Source organism: Centrocercus urophasianus, unplaced genomic scaffold (assembly GCF_019232065.1).
Source record: "Centrocercus urophasianus isolate 14NV4802_14NV808 unplaced genomic scaffold, USGS_Curo_1.0 seq_73, whole genome shotgun sequence".
Classification (NCBI taxonomy): Eukaryota; Metazoa; Chordata; class Aves; order Galliformes; family Phasianidae; genus Centrocercus; species Centrocercus urophasianus.
The window spans coordinates 10,572,365-10,592,188 of NW_024885344.1; the positions used below are offsets into that span (position 1 = coordinate 10,572,365).

A 19,824-nucleotide genomic window follows, 5' to 3' on the forward strand; every position below is an offset into this window, starting at 1 on the left:
GCAGTAACTTCCCTCAAATTTTCAGATAGTTGGGAAGCTTGATAAAAATGCTGCTTGGTGTGACCTCAGCAGAGCTAGATATTTTATTTACCTTGGTTATGAGTCACTTTATCTATAATTTACCAGTGCTTTGAAGTCTGCCGTGGTGTACATTGTCAGAGCGCATCACTTGAAGTAGATTCATTCCTACTAATTTGCCTGGTGTTTTCTAGCACATCTCTTTTAGATAAAAGCTAGCTGGTGTTTCTTCAATGTAGCTTAAATAAAAAAGCAAAAACCCAAGCCCAGTACTTACATGAGCAGTATAGCAATGCAGGATGTAGTGGTGTGATGTGCAGAAAGTAAGCAAAACATGTCTGTAAAAGGTAAAGCAATCAGTCTATTACTTTCTTCCTTGATATCTTCCTGTTATGTGGAAGAGAGAGCTTCTCTTAAGTTGTTTAGCAGATCACTCACTCAGCTGTTGAGTGTGTCAGTTCATTCTGTTAATGAAATATTTGCCTGTAGTTTCCTAACATGGCGCCGTTGCTTTTACCGACATCTAAAACTCCATCTCTGACGTGCGGTTCTGGAGGTCTGTTGTATTATTGTGTTGAAGTTTTTCTTCTGAATTGTTCTGTAGTTTAGCTCAGGCCCCTTCAGTGCTCTTTGGGGCCGTGTAGCAGAAATGAGGCAAGGCAGAGGGCGAGACCTTTTTTTTGAGTTCATGAGCTCTGTGCCCAGCAAGGGCCGTTCTGGAGCTGCTCCTGGATCCGCTGTGCTGTGTGGTCCTTGTCACATTGCTTTGGGACAACGCCTGGAAGGACCGCAGGAATTCGGAAAGGAGAACACATGGAAAAATTGCTCAATAGAACCTATTAACTGGTGTATGAGCAGCCCAGATGAAATTTAAGATTAATCTAAATGTCAGAAATGTATTTCCTTCCGTCTTTCAGAAGGATGCTGAACAGACATTAGCTTTGGCTGAAAAATATCACCGAGGGGAATATAGATAACTTTTGCTGATGTACCTCACTTTTTGTGGCTTGGCAGAAAAGCTGATCTGTGATGAGATTGGTTTTAGTTGTCTTTATTTCTTCTTCCTTTACATAAGGTACCTAGGCACAGGGATAGAAGGCAGGCTGTAACAGTACTGGGTAATTTATGCTCTTCCAGATTAAATACACCAGCAAAAGGGTCAGCCCATACCTGGCATATTGTAAATGACCAAGTTTCCTGTCTTACATTGAATGATGTAAGTAGCTCTGATAGCTGTTTCCTGACCAAAAGAAGTCAGAGGGGAGCATGCGGATAAATGAAAGCTGCCAAGAAAAGATTATTGAATGGTATTGAGCTGAACAATTGTTTCACTTAGTGCCTCTCTCTATTCAGGCCTCTGGCACTGTAGAACCATAGGTCACGTGCTGGGAAGCCTTGCTGTTTGTCCTGGCTTGTCAAAACAATTTAATGTAGGTGGAAAGGAATGAGTGAAATGAACGAAGTGGGCTCGATGCATCTGTTTCAATTTGTTGGAAGGGCAGCCTGGTGATTGGGATGTGACACTTCAGTCCTTCAGGGAAGCTACTGGTTCAGGGAGAACAATGCTGTCCAAATTATGAGGTAGTTAAGTCCATTTTAGGAAGCAAGTTCTCTTCGAGTTTGACAGCTTGTGTATTTTTAAATATTTAGGCTATATCAGCTCAGCACTTGCTGTAACTGAGATGCAAGAATGTGATTTGCAAACAGCAAGACTTAGGAGTTTGTCTTGTCTGCCTGGTGTTGCTTCATTATATGGTCAAAATGAATGCCTGGGGGAGGAAGGAGGGTGTCCAATCTCTTTTTTTTTTTTTTTTTTATAATTATTATTTTTAGTTGAAATTCCAAAACAAATTGGCCTTGGAAGGATAGGATATCAAGTCGTATATTATTAACAGTTCTTAAAGTGGCATCTTTTTTATAAAATTTCTCAGATTTTTGGAAAAAACACTTTACGCACCTTTATATCATGCATTGTTTCTCATTGTTTGATTTAAAAAATAAAAATAAAAGAGAGAACATTGCATTTGTTTACCCAGTCTTGTGCTTTGTGATACTGGAATGTCAAGCTGTGAGGTCTGGTTGCTGGAAACAGCAAATGCACACTGATGTCTTCCATCTCTGTACCTACTTAGACCCTGAGCTGAAGGGAGGAAAAAGGCTACAGGAGATACAGATCTTATTTGATTTGCCTTTGATATAATTGAATCAGAGGTAATTGCTTACTTTGAGTGATAAACTATGGTACTTCTTGCTGTTTCTTTAGAGATGGGGATGGAACGGGAGCAAGGGTGGCTCTTATGTTCCTTGCATTTAGCCTGTAGGCTGTTTGCAAGTTGTGCTGTTGGAGGGTAGCTTATGCAAGTGTAACCACCAATTATTGTACATACAGATGAATTTTGTTGGTGTAATTGTACATGAGGTCTAATTGTTGAGTGCTAGTTTTCTTTTTCAAGTACATATAGCATTTTATGCTACCTAGCACTAGTGTTCCTTTAAGGAAAGATATATAAATACCTGTTACAAATCGGGGCAGTTAAAGGCCGTACACATTGCTGGTCTTATGAAACAAGTGGCTTCTGTCCATTTCTGACAGCTCTATTCAAAATTAGCTTCGGCTGCTGCAGTGCTACTGAAAGGTGTGATGTTTCCTTGGTTGCAGAAATATTGCTGTTTTCTCTGGGTGCAATTTGTGTTTGTTGGCCTGCGTTTGTGTCCAAACTTGTCTGAGATCAGTAGGGCACTGTGGCTTCCAGAGAAGTGTTGCATTAATATATTGTCATTGTCTGGACTTTTTTTTTCTTCTGTTAATGCCAGCAGTGAAGTGTTGAGTGTCTGTTTTAAACGTCACAGATACGTCTGCAGGAACATGATGCTACCGTTGATGTGACCAGAAAGAGAAATGACTCAAAGTAGGCATGCCCATTAGGAATCTGCTCCTTGATAAGAGGGATTAGCACTTGTTAGTTTCTATCCGGCACCACAAGTACAGCAACAAGGGAAGCCCAGAGAGGCCCTTAAAAGTGAGATCGGGAGTATTCAGGTTTAAATGAAAACTTAAGGTCAAGTCTAGTCTAAAATTGGTTAGTAATATTTGTTAGTTCACAAAATACAGGAAGCTTAATCCAAGTGTCTAACTATAATTTAGTTTTTGTACACAAACAAATGTAGGTGTTTGTATTACATCGCTAAATTTAAGCGATGTAACGAGTAATTGTTACGGCCTGTGTTTTATAATTACCATAAAAAGTAATTCGATGTAGAGCTAAACAGATGAATTATACAGATAAAGAGCAGAGGCTGGGAATAATCTGCTTTGTTATCTTTGTGAGAATGATTATTGTGATTGTGCATTCTGTTCAAAGTATTGAGATTCTTAAACCATGTGTGTATGATCTTTTGATCGACGTGCTGATAGCAGCTCACTGCTTTTCTGCATCTCTGCTGCTTGTAACAGTCGGGATTACATTGGTCTTGGACAGAACTTGTGCTGCTGTACATTGTGAAGAAAGGAAAGCTATTAGCTGTGTAAGAGCTCAAGTGGGAACGTTACTTCCATATTAAAGAAACTCAATAAAAACCAAATCAACCAAAAAACACCACTAAACCTCAGCAGACATGAATATTGACATGTTTTCTTAGTGTTTCTGCAAGCACATTCTATCAAAACTTGTCTGTGCAAGTATGCTTTCTGAAGGAGTGAGGAGAAGTGGTAGCACTAGTTTCTGCAGGGGGAAATAGTTGCGGGATTGAACGCTTTTGATATCTATTGATTAATTTGTGGCACTTAAGAACTGGTGTTTTCCTAAACAACCATAAATATATGGTAAGTGATAGACGCATAAAAGCACTGACATCTGAAATAATTTCAGAACTATTCTCCTATTTGATCTGGAAGATTCCTACGCTTCTGAAAATTGGGGCTTCATCTGGAAATGAAGTAGTCCATGCCTCCTAGGGAAAGTCGATAATTTATGTGAATAGAGGGTGGTTTGGATATTAACATGGCTGAATAGTATTGAGAAAACACACTGACTTCACAAAGGAAGAGGAATTACAGATTAGTGGACAATTGTGAACAGTTTGAGTAGACTCTAAGTACTTATTCTGCTGCCTTGTAGTTGAAAAGTAAATGTAGCCTTAAAATTTTTGCTAAGATTTGACAGAGGGCACTGGTTATTTGTAATTAGCTGGCAGAAACACTGATTGTAAAAATCTGGGCTTTGAATCTATCTTGAATTGTTTTTCATACTATCTGCATATGGATCTGATTTATGTCAGTTATCAGCCAAACTAGTGTGACTATGCACTGGTAAACTGACAGCTGAAAGATGCAAGGAGACTCTTCATATTTGCAGTTTATTCCTGGTCAGCTGGTCAGAATCTTGAAGATATTAGATAGTTGGTTGCTGTAGATAGTACAGCAATATCGTCCAGGAAAGCTTTTTCATGACTTGTCTCTGGCCAAAAGCTCGCTGTCTCTCTGGTGTGAATTATGTCTTTGTTTTCCTTGATGCTAGATTACAGGAAGCTTGCTCAATCATGAGGTCATGCTTTTAATAAAAATAAATAAATAAATAAAAATCTAACCCAAATTTATTTGTCTTTCTTTGGAAATGCATCCTATAAATTAGGTTTTTTGCTCTATCATCTGTATGGAGAATTAATCCAGTCTGTTACCAGTGGTGTGGATTCTATGCTTGAAGGAATAACTGAAGATTATAGGTGTTTATAATCTGAGATATGTGCTTTAAATGATCCCTTTTTGCCTGACCTTGAATGCACGAGTATTTTAGGACGTTGTCCCCTTTCCACCTCAAGTCAAGCAATCCCTTTGGAGTAGGGATGGAAGAAATAGCACTAGGAGATAATCCCCATTCATACTGTAAGGAAAGCTATGATAGAGTATCTTCTAAATAAAGAAGTTACTGCATGAGTAACTCTCAGCAAAATGGCGTTTAAAAGATGCTTGTTGATTCTTGTTGAATGACTGTACACAACTGTTTTTCAATTTGCAGTTTCTCTGAGAAATAAAACAAAGCTTTATTTTCTTTCTTCGTTAGGATCGGAAACTATCCAAGTCAGAGCGACAAAGATTCAAAGAGGAAGCTGGGATGCTGAAAGGGCTTCAGCATCCCAATATTGTCAGGTTCTACGATTCCTGGGAGTCCACAGTCAAAGGAAAAAAATGTATTGTCCTTGTGACAGAACTCATGACATCTGGAACATTAAAAACGTAAGTAAATTCTAGCGTGTCAAAGCACTTGATGAGCATTATCACTATTAGGGCATTTGAAGTAGGTAATAATTCAAAATAGCTAAGGACAGAGACCTTTTACTGAGGGCTAAACTCCTGCAAGAGAGGAGTTAAGAAGTTTAAGGAGTTGAAGAAGAGTTTTGTTAGCACTGCAGGGTACAATGGACCATTCTTTATGTTAGCAAACTTGTCAGATTCTTCTTTGTGACGTCCTACTAAGCACATGCAGGAGAAGTCTCTGATTTTTGTGAGCTCAGTAAGTGTGCTGCTTTTTTGTACCTTTTGTTTTCCTCCTGAGCTTCTTCAGTTTGGCATGAGGTATTTTGTAGAGTTCAAAGCTCTTATTGATTCACCTTGCTTGGGAGGCATTGTGTGTTACTACAGTACCAATAATCAATAAAAAGAAGGAATAAAAAGCACACCCGAAAATACATCTTTTTAGTTAAAACTTCATGAGGTTGTACTTTAGAAAAGCTTGAAAGCATTTACAGTTTTGACCTGTGAAGTAATTGAGTGAAGCTAGATCTGTTTTCAAGCCAGTTGGAAACTAGTGATTGAAACTGCTGTGAGGGCCCTCTAGTGGTACGTAAAGCTGAGGGAGTTGAACTGAAATCATGCTTTTGTCTTACGCTGTAAATCTTGTGGAGATGTGAGTTTCTTCAGGAGCATCCAGTTGCTGTTAAATTACTGGAAATAAAGCTGCCATGACTTAAAATTCATGGATTGTGAGTCGTAGTCTTAATTTGGTGTCCATTTAAATCTTGGACTAGCATTTAAATCCTAAATGTGTGAATAGAGTGTAGGAACTTTGGTTAAAATGGGCTGTGAACTTCTTGTGGCTTTTTTCCTCTTGCAACATTTGTTGATTGCCACAAATGGACATGCTTAAAACAGGGAAAATGTGCTCCTGGGAGTCTGAACTGTAATTATAGGGATGTGTTTCTTTCTTGAAAGAGGGTTGGAGGACTAAAGAAGTTGTAACTTTATCTATGTATCCATGAAGAGCTTTTCTGAGGTTGTTTAAGGTATATCAGATAAAGTAATAGATCAGTTACTTTATGTCCTGTACTTAGAACGGTATGAAGGTTTTACAGCTTTGTACAGATGCATCTATTTGCAGGTATCTATTTTCATTGTAGTGTATATAGGGTTGGATATAACTCTTCCTCTCTTTCTCACTCTGTTCTTTCCCTCACAGATTTAATGCTTGGATTGCTTTGTTATGCAGTGGCATAAGCAAGATAAAGTAAAAGCAGATAACTATAAGATAATGCTTTGATAGGAAGAAATACTTAAGATTTACTAGCCATAAGATTGTTTTGTACTCTGAATTATGAAGGTCTTTTTTTATCTGGGAAAAAAAACCTTAATATTCTTTTTAATTGGCTATCGTTTAAATAACACTTTATTTTTTTCACTATTGTGTACTTTGTAATTTAGTTCATTTTTCTGCTCCTCACTGGATATCTGACAAGTAAACTACATGAGAAATTTCTGAAATACCAAATTTAATATCAATATGTATTTCATTTATATTCTATTCCCATACTGCTCACTGATTTTTAACATATGGAGTTTGAGTGCATATTGCTTCCATATTTATCCAGTGTGTTTATACTACTTGCTTTTAAAAGCAAGTGGTATCTTCCTCATTCTGAGACATAGCCACTGTTGCCACTTGATATTACATATCTCACATTTTGTTTGTTTGTTTTTAATGTTATCCCAAAGTATCTTTTCACGAAGTTGTATTGTATTTGTGTAGGTAATATTGTGAATTCGTCCTTTTAAAATGCTGCCTGGGAAGACTTTTAATTGCACAAAGAAAAGTCCCTGCACTTCTGGGGAACATACCAATTTAAACGTCTTACAACTCAATTACTATAAGAATTTGCTTTCTAACATTATATATAAACAGAAAGTATTGGAAAAAATTGAATTGTCTACTTTAAGTCTTAATTACACTGTTAATGAAGATGGCAGTTTAATTTTTCTGACTGAAGTCTCAGTCTCTAGTTCTGACTTCAAAAGCCACTGTAATGTGTATTCCTGATCTACTTCAGATGAAAATATTATTCTGGTAGGATATGTGCCTTCATAACTATTTCTGCTAAGTAGAATTTCTTTAGCTCCGTGAGATGAGATGCTGTGATAGATTGTGAGCCTTCCTGGTTTTAAAAAAATCCAAACACGTAAAATTGCGAGACAGAAATCAAACTCTAGTTCCTACTTTTCTCCATTTGTTGAAGATAATTATTAGGATTGTCTTGTTTTCTCATCTCTGCTTGTATTTGTGCTAAGATCAAGTACCTATCTTTAATTGACAACTACCCTGTTAAATAGAGAAGAATGATGCTGATCAGCTAGGAACAAGTTCAGTGGCGGTCATCAAGATGTCAGGGGTTGGAGTACCTGCTGTGTGATTATGAGCTGGAAAAACTGAGCTAAAGAAGGGAAACTTTTAGGAGTGACTTAGGCACTGGAAGACTGCTGTTATGAAGAAGTCATAGGCTCTTTCTGTTGCTGCTTGGTGGGTAGGAGGATTAGAGGTAACAGGCATTAACTGAAACTAGGGAGCTGGTTTCTGGGTGCAATAGGAAGCTTTTTGACAATCAGGCAGTGGAACAAGTTGCCCCAAGAGGTATGCTGTCTCCTTCCTTGGAGATGCTCAAGATCTGACAGGACACAGCTCAAATGAACCTGGTCTGACTTCCTGACTGACCCTATGTGGAAAAGAAGCTTAGCCTAGAGACCTTTTGAGGTCTTCTCAAACCTGAGTTACTGTATGTGTAATACTTGGATAAATAAAGCCTAGTAGGCTAATAGGGCTGTACATGTATTTTTTAAGTATTTATATATTTTTCCATTTTAAAACACTTTCTACCTTAAGTGATGTGTGACTTTGTTTATGGCAGTGTTATGGAAAAATTACAGCAACGCTGCAGGATGCTGGGTGATGGTTGGACCCAGATCCTTTAACAGTGAGAAGCTGGCAGTAGACTAGCATATTTGAAACCAAGAATGTAATTAGGGATTCCAGATGCTGAACTGAAGTGCCCCTACCATGTGATCTTTGGAACAGACTCAAGAGTGATGAATGAGCATTGTGTCAATAGCAAGAATTCAAGTGGTAGCTGATGTGATCCAGAACTTCCTTCAGCTTGTCTCCTTCCTTGGGTTGGCTTTTTCCCTGTCCGTCTTTACAGTCTGGTTCAAGACTCCTTCTGGAACTAGGTCCTGACTGCTTTTACAGTTTTGTTTTTTTATTGCTAGCAGTTTGTTTCCCAGATCTTCCTCTAAAGTGGAGAAATTAAAGTAACGGGAGTTTAATTATGGAGTTTTTATGCTGGTGTTGATGCAAGTAATTTTATGGGTATGCAGAAGACTGAACACTGCCATTCAGTAATTGAACCTGACTTGATTTTAAGCATGTAGCTCCATCCTGGTCACAGAGTTTACACCCAGTCTTGTGGCAGTATAAAACTTGTCCAACCTCAGGCACATAAGAATAAAATTATTGCTGTACAGAGTGTACCATTTCAGCAGTTCCTTCTCTAAATACATGTCAGCCCTTTCTTTTTAAAAAGGAAGAAAAGAACTCTTTCTTTAAACTAACGCTTCTACCTGAAGAGAGCATGTGAGAATACACAGCTGGAAAACACTTGAATAGGCCATTCACCTTGTGACATCTTTAGGCTATCAAAGTTTAGTAGAATAAGATCACATTCTTGTGTCACGAAGACTGGAAAACAATTATTTGTGTGAATTTTCTCTTCTGACATTTAGAAAGCAGCAATATTAGAACAGTTAAGACTGGGTCATGTTTTGCCTGCAAAGGGATGCTGATGCTGTGCATGTAATTTCCACATCAATCTGTTAGCATAATCATTTTAAAGATCTTCTTTTCCTCTCCGTAGTTTTGAAGTGGTGAGTATTATCTGATCAGATTCAGACAGTCACATCCCGTATGGGACAGTACCAGGGAAGTGATCTCTGAGAGTTTTTTATTTGCTTGACAGCAAGTAAATTTGATGTAGGTTCAAAGCGTAATCTGGAATCCTTGATCAAAGTGGTTGGACTAACATTGATAACTAGGGTGACTTTGTAACTCTTGCGTGGTCTGCAGCAGCTCTGTACTCGGCTGTTCTTTATTAGCATCTTTGGCTTTACTGCCCTCTTCCCAATAGTTCACCAAGGAAAAGATTTTAACTATTTAAGCAAGGATGGGATAAACTGAAGGGTAGGTAATCCTCTTAAATAAGTAGATAATGTAATGCATAAGTTTTTAACTGTGTGTTGGGGAAGCAGTGCATTGAAATTTAGCAAGCTGAGTGCTTAATTATCTTTAGGTTGACTTGGTATGCAAATTATTTATTTTTAAAATATTTTGATAATACAATAATTTAATGATTTTAATAATTTACTTTTTAACCTTCAGCACTATAGTCTTGTGGTTAGAAGGAAGTAGGCAGAAATTTTTCATAGGGCAGTTTTTCTTTCTTGGAGGGGGATCCATCTTCAGCTCTTTGATTTTTGAACTGGAGAGGTATTTTTTAAAATAGATGAAGTTAAAATTTCTCAGTCTCTTTAGCTACTGCTTTCTCGCTTTAAAACAGCAAATATACAGCATAATCTGCTATTTGGTAGCAGAACTTAATTTTGTAGTACAAGTGGCTGACACTGGAGCCTGTTTCATGTACTGTTATTTTTCTGTAGGTACCTGAAAAGATTTAAAGTGATGAAAATCAAAGTACTACGAAGCTGGTGTCGTCAGATACTGAAAGGCTTACAATTTCTACACACACGCACTCCTCCCATTATTCATAGAGACTTAAAATGTGACAACATCTTCATTACTGGCCCCACTGGTTCAGTCAAGATTGGAGACCTTGGACTGGCAACCCTGAAGCGAGCTTCTTTTGCCAAAAGTGTGATAGGTAAGTCTCTACTGTTTAGAAGGCTGATGAGCCGGTCTATGTACTTGGGAATTCGAGCCTTAAGAGCTTTCCTTTTAAAATATGGTTTCAAAGATACACAATCTAAGCTTGAAGATGTGTAGGCTTGATTTCTTGGCTTTTGAGGTCAGGTGGAGTTCCTGATGAGATGACATGATGCGTTTTGTATTTGTATAGTAACTTAAAGTATTTCAGAATATAGATTTATTGCCTTGCCCAACAGTTTTCTGCAACACTGTTGATAAAACCATTCTTAACTGCATATGAAAGGTGAGAATTATATATCTGTTCAAGAAACATGCAAATAGGTTTTGGTGACTAACAAATATCTTGATGTTTAGCTAAGCATTAATTTATACAGCCAATTTTTTCAATTGTCACCAGATGTTAATATTAAATCTCTTACAATTGGCCAACAAAAACTAAGATTTATCAAAGAAAGTCAAAATATATTGCAGTTGGACTGGGGTATAATGTTTTAACCAGAAAGTCTCTGGACTGCAGTTTTCCATTAAGTCAGGAGGATGCATTGGGGAAGTATTGTCTTGTACTTGCTCTGTTCTTGTGTATCCGCTAATGAGCGTTTTCAGGAAATAAGCTATTGGATTGATAGATCTAGTACAGGTTTTCTTGTAAATTCTTTAAAGAAATGGTTTTATCAGCTTTGTTCTTATAGTTGGGCAAATAGGCTTTGAGGAATGAAATTGCTTTTATTTCCAGTGTCTAAGCTTGCTAAAATGTAATATTGCTCAACAGTCCTATATTAGATACCCAAATGGGATAAAAGATGTATATCCATAAACTGTCTTGAAAGTGATTGCTGAAATATTTCCTGCTTCTTAACCAGGTCAAAATAATAGTATGAATGAAAAGTACACATTGTCCAAGAAAAAAAGTTTTTTTCTTAAATGTGCTCCCTTCTTCTTCAAATACATCATTACAAAATTATCCCTTTGTATGTTCATAGTTTGCCTTTGGATAAATGGCTACAATGACATTCTCTCTTCATTTTGTGTTGTGAAAACAAAAGTGACTGTTCATTGATTTATAGAACTATCTTGATTCTGGTATTTGCAGGAAGTAATTCTGTGCTTAAATTTACAGAATCAAACTTACGTCTTTAATCATACAGTGCAGTCCCTTTGATTACAGAGGGGATGCTGTGATGCTTCTGAGCAAAAATTCTCTGCAAACTATTTAAATGGGACTTGTTGAATCTCACGCTCTATGCTTGTAACTCAATCTCTCTGTATTTCTAAGTATTTTTTGACTGTAGGATGTTCCTCACTAATGCCTGTATCTGCAGTAGGCCTATAAATATACTGCAGGTGAGAAGGTAAGTATATGAAGAAGAGGGCTCCGGTGAGTGGCCTTTGCAGAAAATTACTTTTCACTTTCTATCATGAAGATTTATATTTTTTAACAAAAAGAGTTTTTCATTGCAAGGCCTTTCCTGAACCATTCTACTTCAAAAAGTAGGTGGAGAGCACTAGGACAGAGACTAGCTGTGGGCTCTTACCAATACTACTTCTTTTGCAGCAGAGGGCGGTCAGGTAATTCTTGAAACCAGGTTTAATGTGCCTCCTTTCTTACAGGGAGAAAAGGTAAGTGTCTTAACTCTCCTTAGTATTTGGTTTGCAGCCTATGGCTAGTCTGTTTTTCCCTTCTTCTTATCCCCTTTCCTCCATTTGATGCCTGATTCAGTCTGTTTTGGTACTTGCACTAACATGCGTAAAATGAAAACTACATCAGTCTGTTCATGCCATTCTGATTCCATAAAGACCTTGCAATGGAAGACTCGCAAAGTGGTTTGATAAAACAGAGTGACTAAGGGTTTCCTCCCTCTTCTTTTTGCCTCCACTTTCTTTTGTCTCACAGGTCTGCCCATCCACTTCCTCCTGCGGTGAGTAACGCCAGCAGCCTCTGCTCGCTTTGAGACATTTAGAGTCTGAATCGTTCTTTTAATTTAAGGTACCCCAGAGTTCATGGCCCCCGAGATGTATGAGGAGAAATATGATGAATCCGTTGATGTATATGCTTTTGGGATGTGTATGCTAGAGATGGCAACGTCTGAGTATCCTTATTCTGAGTGCCAAAATGCCGCGCAGATCTACCGTCGAGTGACCAGTGTAAGTTCCTCCCCACTACTGGCTCTAAGGCTGTCAGCCTAGCAAAAGAGTAAAGCTGGACGGCATGGCATTGTACAAGTGTTTGCGGGGGGAGAGAATAATTAGAGTGTTTAGGAGTATGGATGGAACTGAATAAAACAATTCAACTTACCTCAAATGGTTCATTAGAAACTTGTAAAATATGTGAGTGGAAATAAAATGTTGCATGTGCTGATGCCTGTTTGGTATACAAGAAGATATTGGATAAGATTTAAAACAGAGAAACTTGATGAGAAGGAATAGAAAGAATAGTGAGGTTGGCTATTTGGGAGAGTGAAAACTTACTCTGAGAAAATCAGTGCATCTGTTCACATGTGCAAAGGGAGAAAAAGACTTTCAGCTGTCTACAGATTGGAGGAAGTATTATTCCAGTTAATCTTTTGGTGTGTATTATTTTTGAGGCTTTGAGGATTTAATAACAAGTGATTTGCTTAGGTCTGGAAAAATAAGTGCTTATTCCTGGTGCCTCATGCTGTAAGAGAGATATAATTGCCAACTGCAAACAGAGAAGAGAGAGTCTTTATGTTAGAAGGGATGAGTTGCTAAGGAAGGCTTGGTGAAATAGAAGATGATAGCTTTTTTGAAGGAGAATGTGAGCGAGGCACAGGAGGAGGAGGAAGAAGAGGAAAAATAGCTGTTTTTTTTTTATCAACAACTAGAGTAAGTTTTTAACATATTTTTTTTTTTTCTTTTTGACATGTCGGTTAACCTAACTGTAATCCTCTAAGTCAAAAGGAACAAGAGTAAAATCTAGTTGATTAACTGCACATTCTGATCTGCTGGCTATCTGGATCAGAGAAAGAAAACAAAATAGCTTATGAAAACAATTTTTAGTGGTATCCTTTGCAATGCTTGTGTATGTATGTTGCCTAGAGCCAAAGAAACATAATTTCAGTATGGATGGGTATTTTATGCCAGAACAGACACCTGATGCAACTACCCTGCCCTATCGCTTAAAACGTGCTAGGAACTGGGCTGTGGTGATGAAAGTCATCTTTTGAAATAGATGGTCTCATGCTCCCAGGAGCATCCTTTTCCTGGTCTGCAAAATACTTAGCAAATTGAAACTTAATTATAGACTTACTGAGGTTCTACTTACCACGTGTGTTGTACCTTTGACAAACCTGAATACTTCTTTCTCCCCACTGTTTTTGGTTGACCGTTGAACTTCTAAGTGGATGAGGAGCAGGGAATGGTAACGGTTTGCTCAGTCCAACACATCTTTTACTGCGCTTTGCTGCTGATGTTTCACAAATTGAATTGTTGACTTTTTCCTGCTGTTTCATCTACAGTTTGACATCTCTAAAATGCATTTTGACATGAAAATAAAAGATTTCCTTGATTGCAGAAGGAGCAAAGAGCAGAAAAGTAAACAAAATGGAATGTACGTGTCTCTGCTTCTAGGCAGAGAATGAAAGGCTATCTTGATAAATCTGGGGTTTTTTTTATTGTATGATAGCCACAAAGCAGTGTGTGCTTAAAAACAAACCCACAAAACTGAAAACAGACAGTTGAATAGTTTTCAAAGAAGACTTTCAGTGAAAATACAACATTATCTAGAAATAAAGCATAAATCTTTTTTAAGTGATAATGGAGAATTCACTGTTCTTTTCTGTAATGTGAGCAGCACAATGATGTTATGAAATAAAATGCACTTTATATTCTTTTTACCAACATGGAAAGAGCCCTACAGTTTTCTGCTCTTGTCCTCTTAAGATTTTTACTTTCATTTTGAAAGATATTTTAGGAATTTTTTCAGTATCTACATTTGTGGACAAGGGGTTGGACTGTTAAGAAATTTGGTACTTAGAAGGTCAACATGTGAACTGTCAACTATAGAATGGAATTGGAAGACTTTGTGTATGAGTGAATCCAGCAGTACTTACCAACACATTTCCTTTTAACTTGGATTAGAAGGTGATTGTGGTCTGTGGTAGATGTTTAATGTTTCCAATTCAACTCTCCAGTTTGCTACTTTCCTAGGAATATTTAGGAACATTCTGAGGTAGGAGCTGTGGTCTTGCTGTGCCTTAAACGACAGGATGATTTTATCTAGCTGCATGCACAAAGACCAGAAGTAAAGACAGTAGTGGCAGTCTGCTATTGAAAGATCATGGATGTGAAAGCATAAAATCACTGAAACTTCTAAAGGCAACAAGATAAAAGCATGCAATCACTCAGCGCAAGAGAAATGTATTTAAATGAATCGATTTCCCTCAACCCCTTTCCTAGCTACTGGTGTGCTTAGTAAAAAGCACAGCTGGTCTGTTAGCTTAGACCCTAGCTATGGCGTAGGACAGAAACCTGAAGATGTCTTAATGTCCAAGGTGCCGTGTCCTGTCAGGACTGGCTTGCATTTTTCTCTCCTGTCTTGTCTATATGTTGTTTTTGCTTCTAGCATGGCCTTGACTCTACCTTGCTTTCTGATCTTACTCTTTTGTGATTAGGATTGCTTTACCTGATGCCCAGACACTGCAGCATTGGCTTGAAGTCTTTGCCAGGATTGCTCAGAATACTCGCTTGTGTTCTCCCTCCCTAAGTGTTTTTTTTCTGGAAGCAGTTTTCTGATGAAATAATGTAGTTAGGTAAGCAAAGATGTAGATAGCAAGACTATCTGAAATTTGCCCTTGCAATGAGAAGTTATTTGACCAGCTATTTGTTATTGTTTCACATCTTGAACAGCAGTGCTGCTGGATGAGTCTGGTGTTTCCAGGATGTTTGTCTATCCTGTCTGTATTCTCACGGAGAAATTTCTATCCCAATGCTCTTTTATTAGGAACAAAAATAAAGTGCCCAAGTTTTCCCTGGCACAAGAAATAAGTGCAAGGTTTTAAACTGGTTTTCTGTCTCATTTTGATTAGAAGAATTCTTTCAGTAAAAGAACTGAGTAAAAGCTCAGTTTAAAAACTCTACAGTTTTTAGGCCTTAACTTTGCTTTACCATTCTGGGGAAGAAGTTGGGAGAAGTTTGACACAACATATTTACTTTTTCATATTTACACTTTCCAGCAAACTCCATCCAGACCTTTTTACTAGCAGTTTCTTTAGAAAATACCTGCCTGTTGTGTCTCTTATGTGTAGGGAGTCCAGCTGCCCTCCTTATCAAAACATAATGTGGCAACTTGGTCTCCACAAAGAGCGTGTTTTCTTCTTTGAAGCTCTGTAGCGTTCTTTGGAAATGGCTCTAAATAAATGACTAGCCAGTATTTAAAAATCACAGGAATTACAATGTCTTTTTCTTACTTAAAAAGAAAAACAAACAAGAACTCCCCTGTGATTTAGGCTGAAGAGATTCAGCTGGGCATGCATTGCTACTTACTTGGCCTAAGAAAAAAGCACCTAAGCCTTTAACTGAAGATAAATGGAACTGTTAAGGTCATGTTGCCTACTCCGGTGAAGGTGATAATTATTATTATTATTAATTATTTCAGTGTGCAAACCCTACAAAGCAGTATGGGTAGTTAGTACAAAATGTGATCAGGATACTCAATTCTGTTACTTGTTTGCACAAGTGGCATAGAATTTTAGTAAAATTCAGACTTTCCTGTCTGACACTTTTCCTGCCTGTCAACTGGTATTCTTTCCTTGACTTCTGATAAGTTATTGAAATATGCATCAACCAAGAAACATTTGAAATGAGCTATCTGTGTATTTAAATGAATACAGGTATTTGTAGAATAAACATTTTAAGTATGATTTCTTAATTTAGACTGTTTGGGAAAGCAGTGCAATGAAGACATGACTGCACTAGCTTCAGCTGCTTTGTCTCAGCCTCTGGTGCAACTGATGGAATCCATGTGATTGCTTCAAAAGCTGGCTGGTCTTTCTTGGCTTTTTTTTTTTTTTTTTTTTTTTTTTTTTTTTTTTTGCTACATTTGCTCTCAGCTCACAGATAGATGTTGAGTACTTCAATGCTGAATTTCCTTCAGGCTTGCTTTTTGCAACACAGGAATTATTTTCATAAATGCATATTTGCTCAATCTTTAATACTTAGATGTCTCAGACACATTTTCTAAGTGACTGAGTAGTCTTGACAGGTAGAATAACAATTAATGATTTTTATTATGCAGCTTTATCTCAATCACACACATACACCTCTATTAAAAAAAAAAAATGAACAAACCAACCAATGTTCTCATTCCAAACAAATAAAGACCATCCCCAGTTTTAAATGTACTGAAAATCTGGCATGTGTATGCCAGATTAAGAACAGACAAGTCTTTTTGACATTAAGTTTTCCTGATGGAGTCTTGTTCTCTATAATTAATTTTCTCCACATTTACTTGGACAAAGTTAAGTTGTGGACTTACCTTTTCCTTCACCAGAAGTCCAGTCTCTTCTCTAAACAAATGTCTGCTATCCGAGCCTTAGCGTGAGAAGAAAAACAAACAAACAAACAACAGCATTTTGCATTTTGACTTGAAAAATGAAACACAATGTTCTGTACTGAAATGTTCCACAGAATGTGCACAACTTTTCTCATCTCGGTTTGTACAGAGCTTAAAAAAGCACCTGAGGGAACAAGGCACATAATGAGTAACCAGACCAGGCAGTGTCTAACCACTTTAAAAATCTGTAATTTCCCTAACTTGTGGGAACTAAAGCTTACTGGTTAGAGTGAAGGTCATTCCCTTGGCTGGGAACCAGTCGCTCACTAAGTGCTGCAGTTTGGTCACTTGAGGTTAAATCAGTGGCTTTAGTGACTTAAAAATTAGGCACCATAATTGCCAAACTCAATCAACTGAATTTTCTGTATTTTCACTGGAGATGAAATGGGCGAGTCATCCCATCTGTCTTCTCTTTTGTTTCCCTAAAGGGGATAGCAAATATAAATGCTTAGCCTTTAGTCTTGTGATTAATTTTACTTGTCTAGTGAATATTTATGAATATCCTATTTTACTTTCTAGAAGCAATATGCAAATTGTTTAATGTACATAAAGCTCTGTTCCTTTGTCTTAAATAACTTGGTTTCTTGGCTTCATTCATACAGATAGATACCTTTTCTACCAAGTTTTTGAATGGGAAAGGTGATGGGGAAGTAGGGAGCAGGAGCCCACAAATAAAGCAAGCAGCCTTTTGTTAAGGCTTATACTGAAAATCCATGAACCTTCCATCAAGCACACTAAAACAGAGTAAGAAGGGGAAAATTCTTGCAACTGTGTTAACTGAAAGAAGAAAACTCAGGCACCCAAGTATTGAGTGGGGAAAATAGTAGCAGGAAAATCTATGATTTTTCTAACAGATGTTATTCCTCAGTATCACACTAAACGGATTAAGCAACATGTAAGCTTCTACCACTTGTTTTCCATAGCTGTTCATCTCAGTTGCAAGCATTCTGAACAGCACTCTTTAAGAGCGAGGAATCTTTCTGGGTAGCAGTACAGTCACTGACTCATCAGTTCAGAAATACATTGGCTTAAAAATGGATGAGGGATGAAACAAGAATACGAGGTCTCAAAACATTAATATCTTAAGAAGCTGTTAGTTCATAGTCATCTTTTTAAAGAAGTAGTGATCTAAGTGAGAAACAGTAGGGATAAACTAAAATACTGAGCTGTAACATGCTATGCAGTACATAAAGCTAGGGAAGATCTTAAGTTGGGAGAAAAAAAGCTCATTCAACTGAATTGCTTTCTAAAAGGAGATCGCTTTTACAAGTTGGTCTTAAGAGGCATTTGTACTATTCAGCAACAAAACTTTCTAGATCACAGCTAAAGCAACAGACTATGTCAGTGTTGGTATTGTAAAATGTGGTTTGAAGTGAAAAGTTTCTCCTGTATTGTTCACTACTGAGCTTGGAATGTTTCTCAATTTTGAATTAGATATTTTAAAACAGTCAGAAATTAAAATGGGGGAGAAACTGAGCTGAGCTGCAGAAAATGAAGATCAAATGTATTTTTTCAATGTGGAAATCTAAGATTTGGTTGTATTACAGGCTTTGGAAATGTAGGCTTATTCAGCTTTCTAAAAATGTCAATATGCTGAGTAAACAACGTATATTAAAAAAAAAAAAAAAAGTTCAATAACTCAAAATGATCAATTCTTGTAAAATTGTGTTGCTAATATGTAACATTGTCCTGTGTGGACATCTATGTAGCTCTGACATTAACTGAGAGAAATTTAACATAGCAAACAGTGGAAAGGTGACTCTTCTGTTAACGAACAGAGAGGGAGAGTCTGATACCTTGATGTTATTCATCACCACTGTGCCACTTGTCAAAAGCACTGATGTTAAGAATGGGCGTGCTGCTATTTCTTGTCCTAACAACTGTATTCCTATGGTTGCGCTGACATGGAAACAAGATGACTTCAGGAAAGTTCATCGTTTGGAAGGGGAGTGAGTTCAAAAACAAATAGAAAAAAAAGAAAAAAGAAGTTATTTAAAGATGTTATGTGATTCATAAGCTAGAACTCCACCAAATTTTTACAGAAACCTTATATAGTTATCTCCAAGTTTCTGAAAGCTGTTTCCAGAACTGGCTATGACATGCAAGCTTGTATGTCTACTTGAATGCTTTTGTTTGTTCCCATATGAGAGTTACTGAAACTGAATGAAATTTTACAGTAGTTAATTCCCAGAAGTAGAGAATCATTGAGTCATCTAGGTTGGAAAAGATCTTCAAGATTATTTAGTCCTATCATCAGCCTCATCTACCATCCCATCACAAAACCATGTCCCTTAATATGTCCATGTGATTCTTAAATGCTTCCAGGGATGGGGATTCCACTATTTCCTGGACAGCCTGTTCCAGTGCCTGACCACAGTTTCTGTGCAGAAATTGTACTTAATGTCCAGCCTAAATCTTTTCTGGTGCAACTAGAGACCATTTCCATGCGTCTTATCCACTTATCACTTGAGGTAAATAAGTCAGTGCTCTCCTAGCTTACAGCCTCCTTTCAGAAAATTGTAGAGAGCAATGAGTTCTCCCCTCAGCCACCTCAAGACTGAGCAACCCCAATTCCCTCAGTCACTCCTTGTAACTCCTTCACCAGCTTCGTTGTTCTCTGCACACACTCAAGCCACTCCATATGCTTGTAGCGACAGGCCCAAAACTGAACACACTATTGAAGGTGCAGACTCACCTCTGTGCTGTGTACATGGGACAGTCACTTCTTTAGTCCTCCAGGATGCTTTGTTTCTGATGAGAGAAACTCCAAGCTTAAAAGTTTGTGTGAGAAGCTCTGTTGTTTATTGTGCATTATGTTTTTATTCCAAAGGATAAAAAGACGGTTGTTTCTTTGTCTGGTGAAGGTATTTTGAGCTTTCTAGTACTGAGGTTTTGACTTATTAAGGTAAATATCTTTCAGAGATGTTTCTACTATACCACCTATTTCTACTATCAGATTTCTGTGCATAGCAGGAATATTTTTAGGACCCTCATCTGAAAATGAATCTTTTGGTACACAAATAGAAGTCTTTAACTTCAATT

The 19,824-nt window shown here is 37.5% G+C and overlaps 1 protein-coding gene and 1 long non-coding RNA gene across 6 annotated transcripts in view; one reads left to right on the forward strand and one right to left on the reverse strand.

Moving 5' to 3' along the window:
* Positions 1-19,824, forward strand: part of WNK1 (WNK lysine deficient protein kinase 1) — a 99,022-nt gene that overhangs the window by 24,277 nt on the left and 54,921 nt on the right. For all 5 annotated transcript variants that reach the window (XM_042837623.1, XM_042837619.1, XM_042837620.1 and 2 more), the window contains exons 2-4: positions 5,079-5,251; positions 9,989-10,209; positions 12,199-12,356. In XM_042837623.1, coding sequence (XP_042693557.1) covers positions 5,079-5,251; positions 9,989-10,209; positions 12,199-12,356 — 552 coding nt within the window. The remainder of the gene's footprint in view (positions 1-5,078; positions 5,252-9,988; positions 10,210-12,198; positions 12,357-19,824) is intronic.
* Positions 1,796-16,917, reverse strand: LOC122170616. The gene is made up of 3 exons (XR_006171806.1): positions 16,705-16,917; positions 14,282-14,424; positions 1,796-13,697 (listed from the first exon to the last, which is right to left on the reverse strand). It is a non-coding gene; the product is annotated as an uncharacterized LOC122170616 (long non-coding RNA).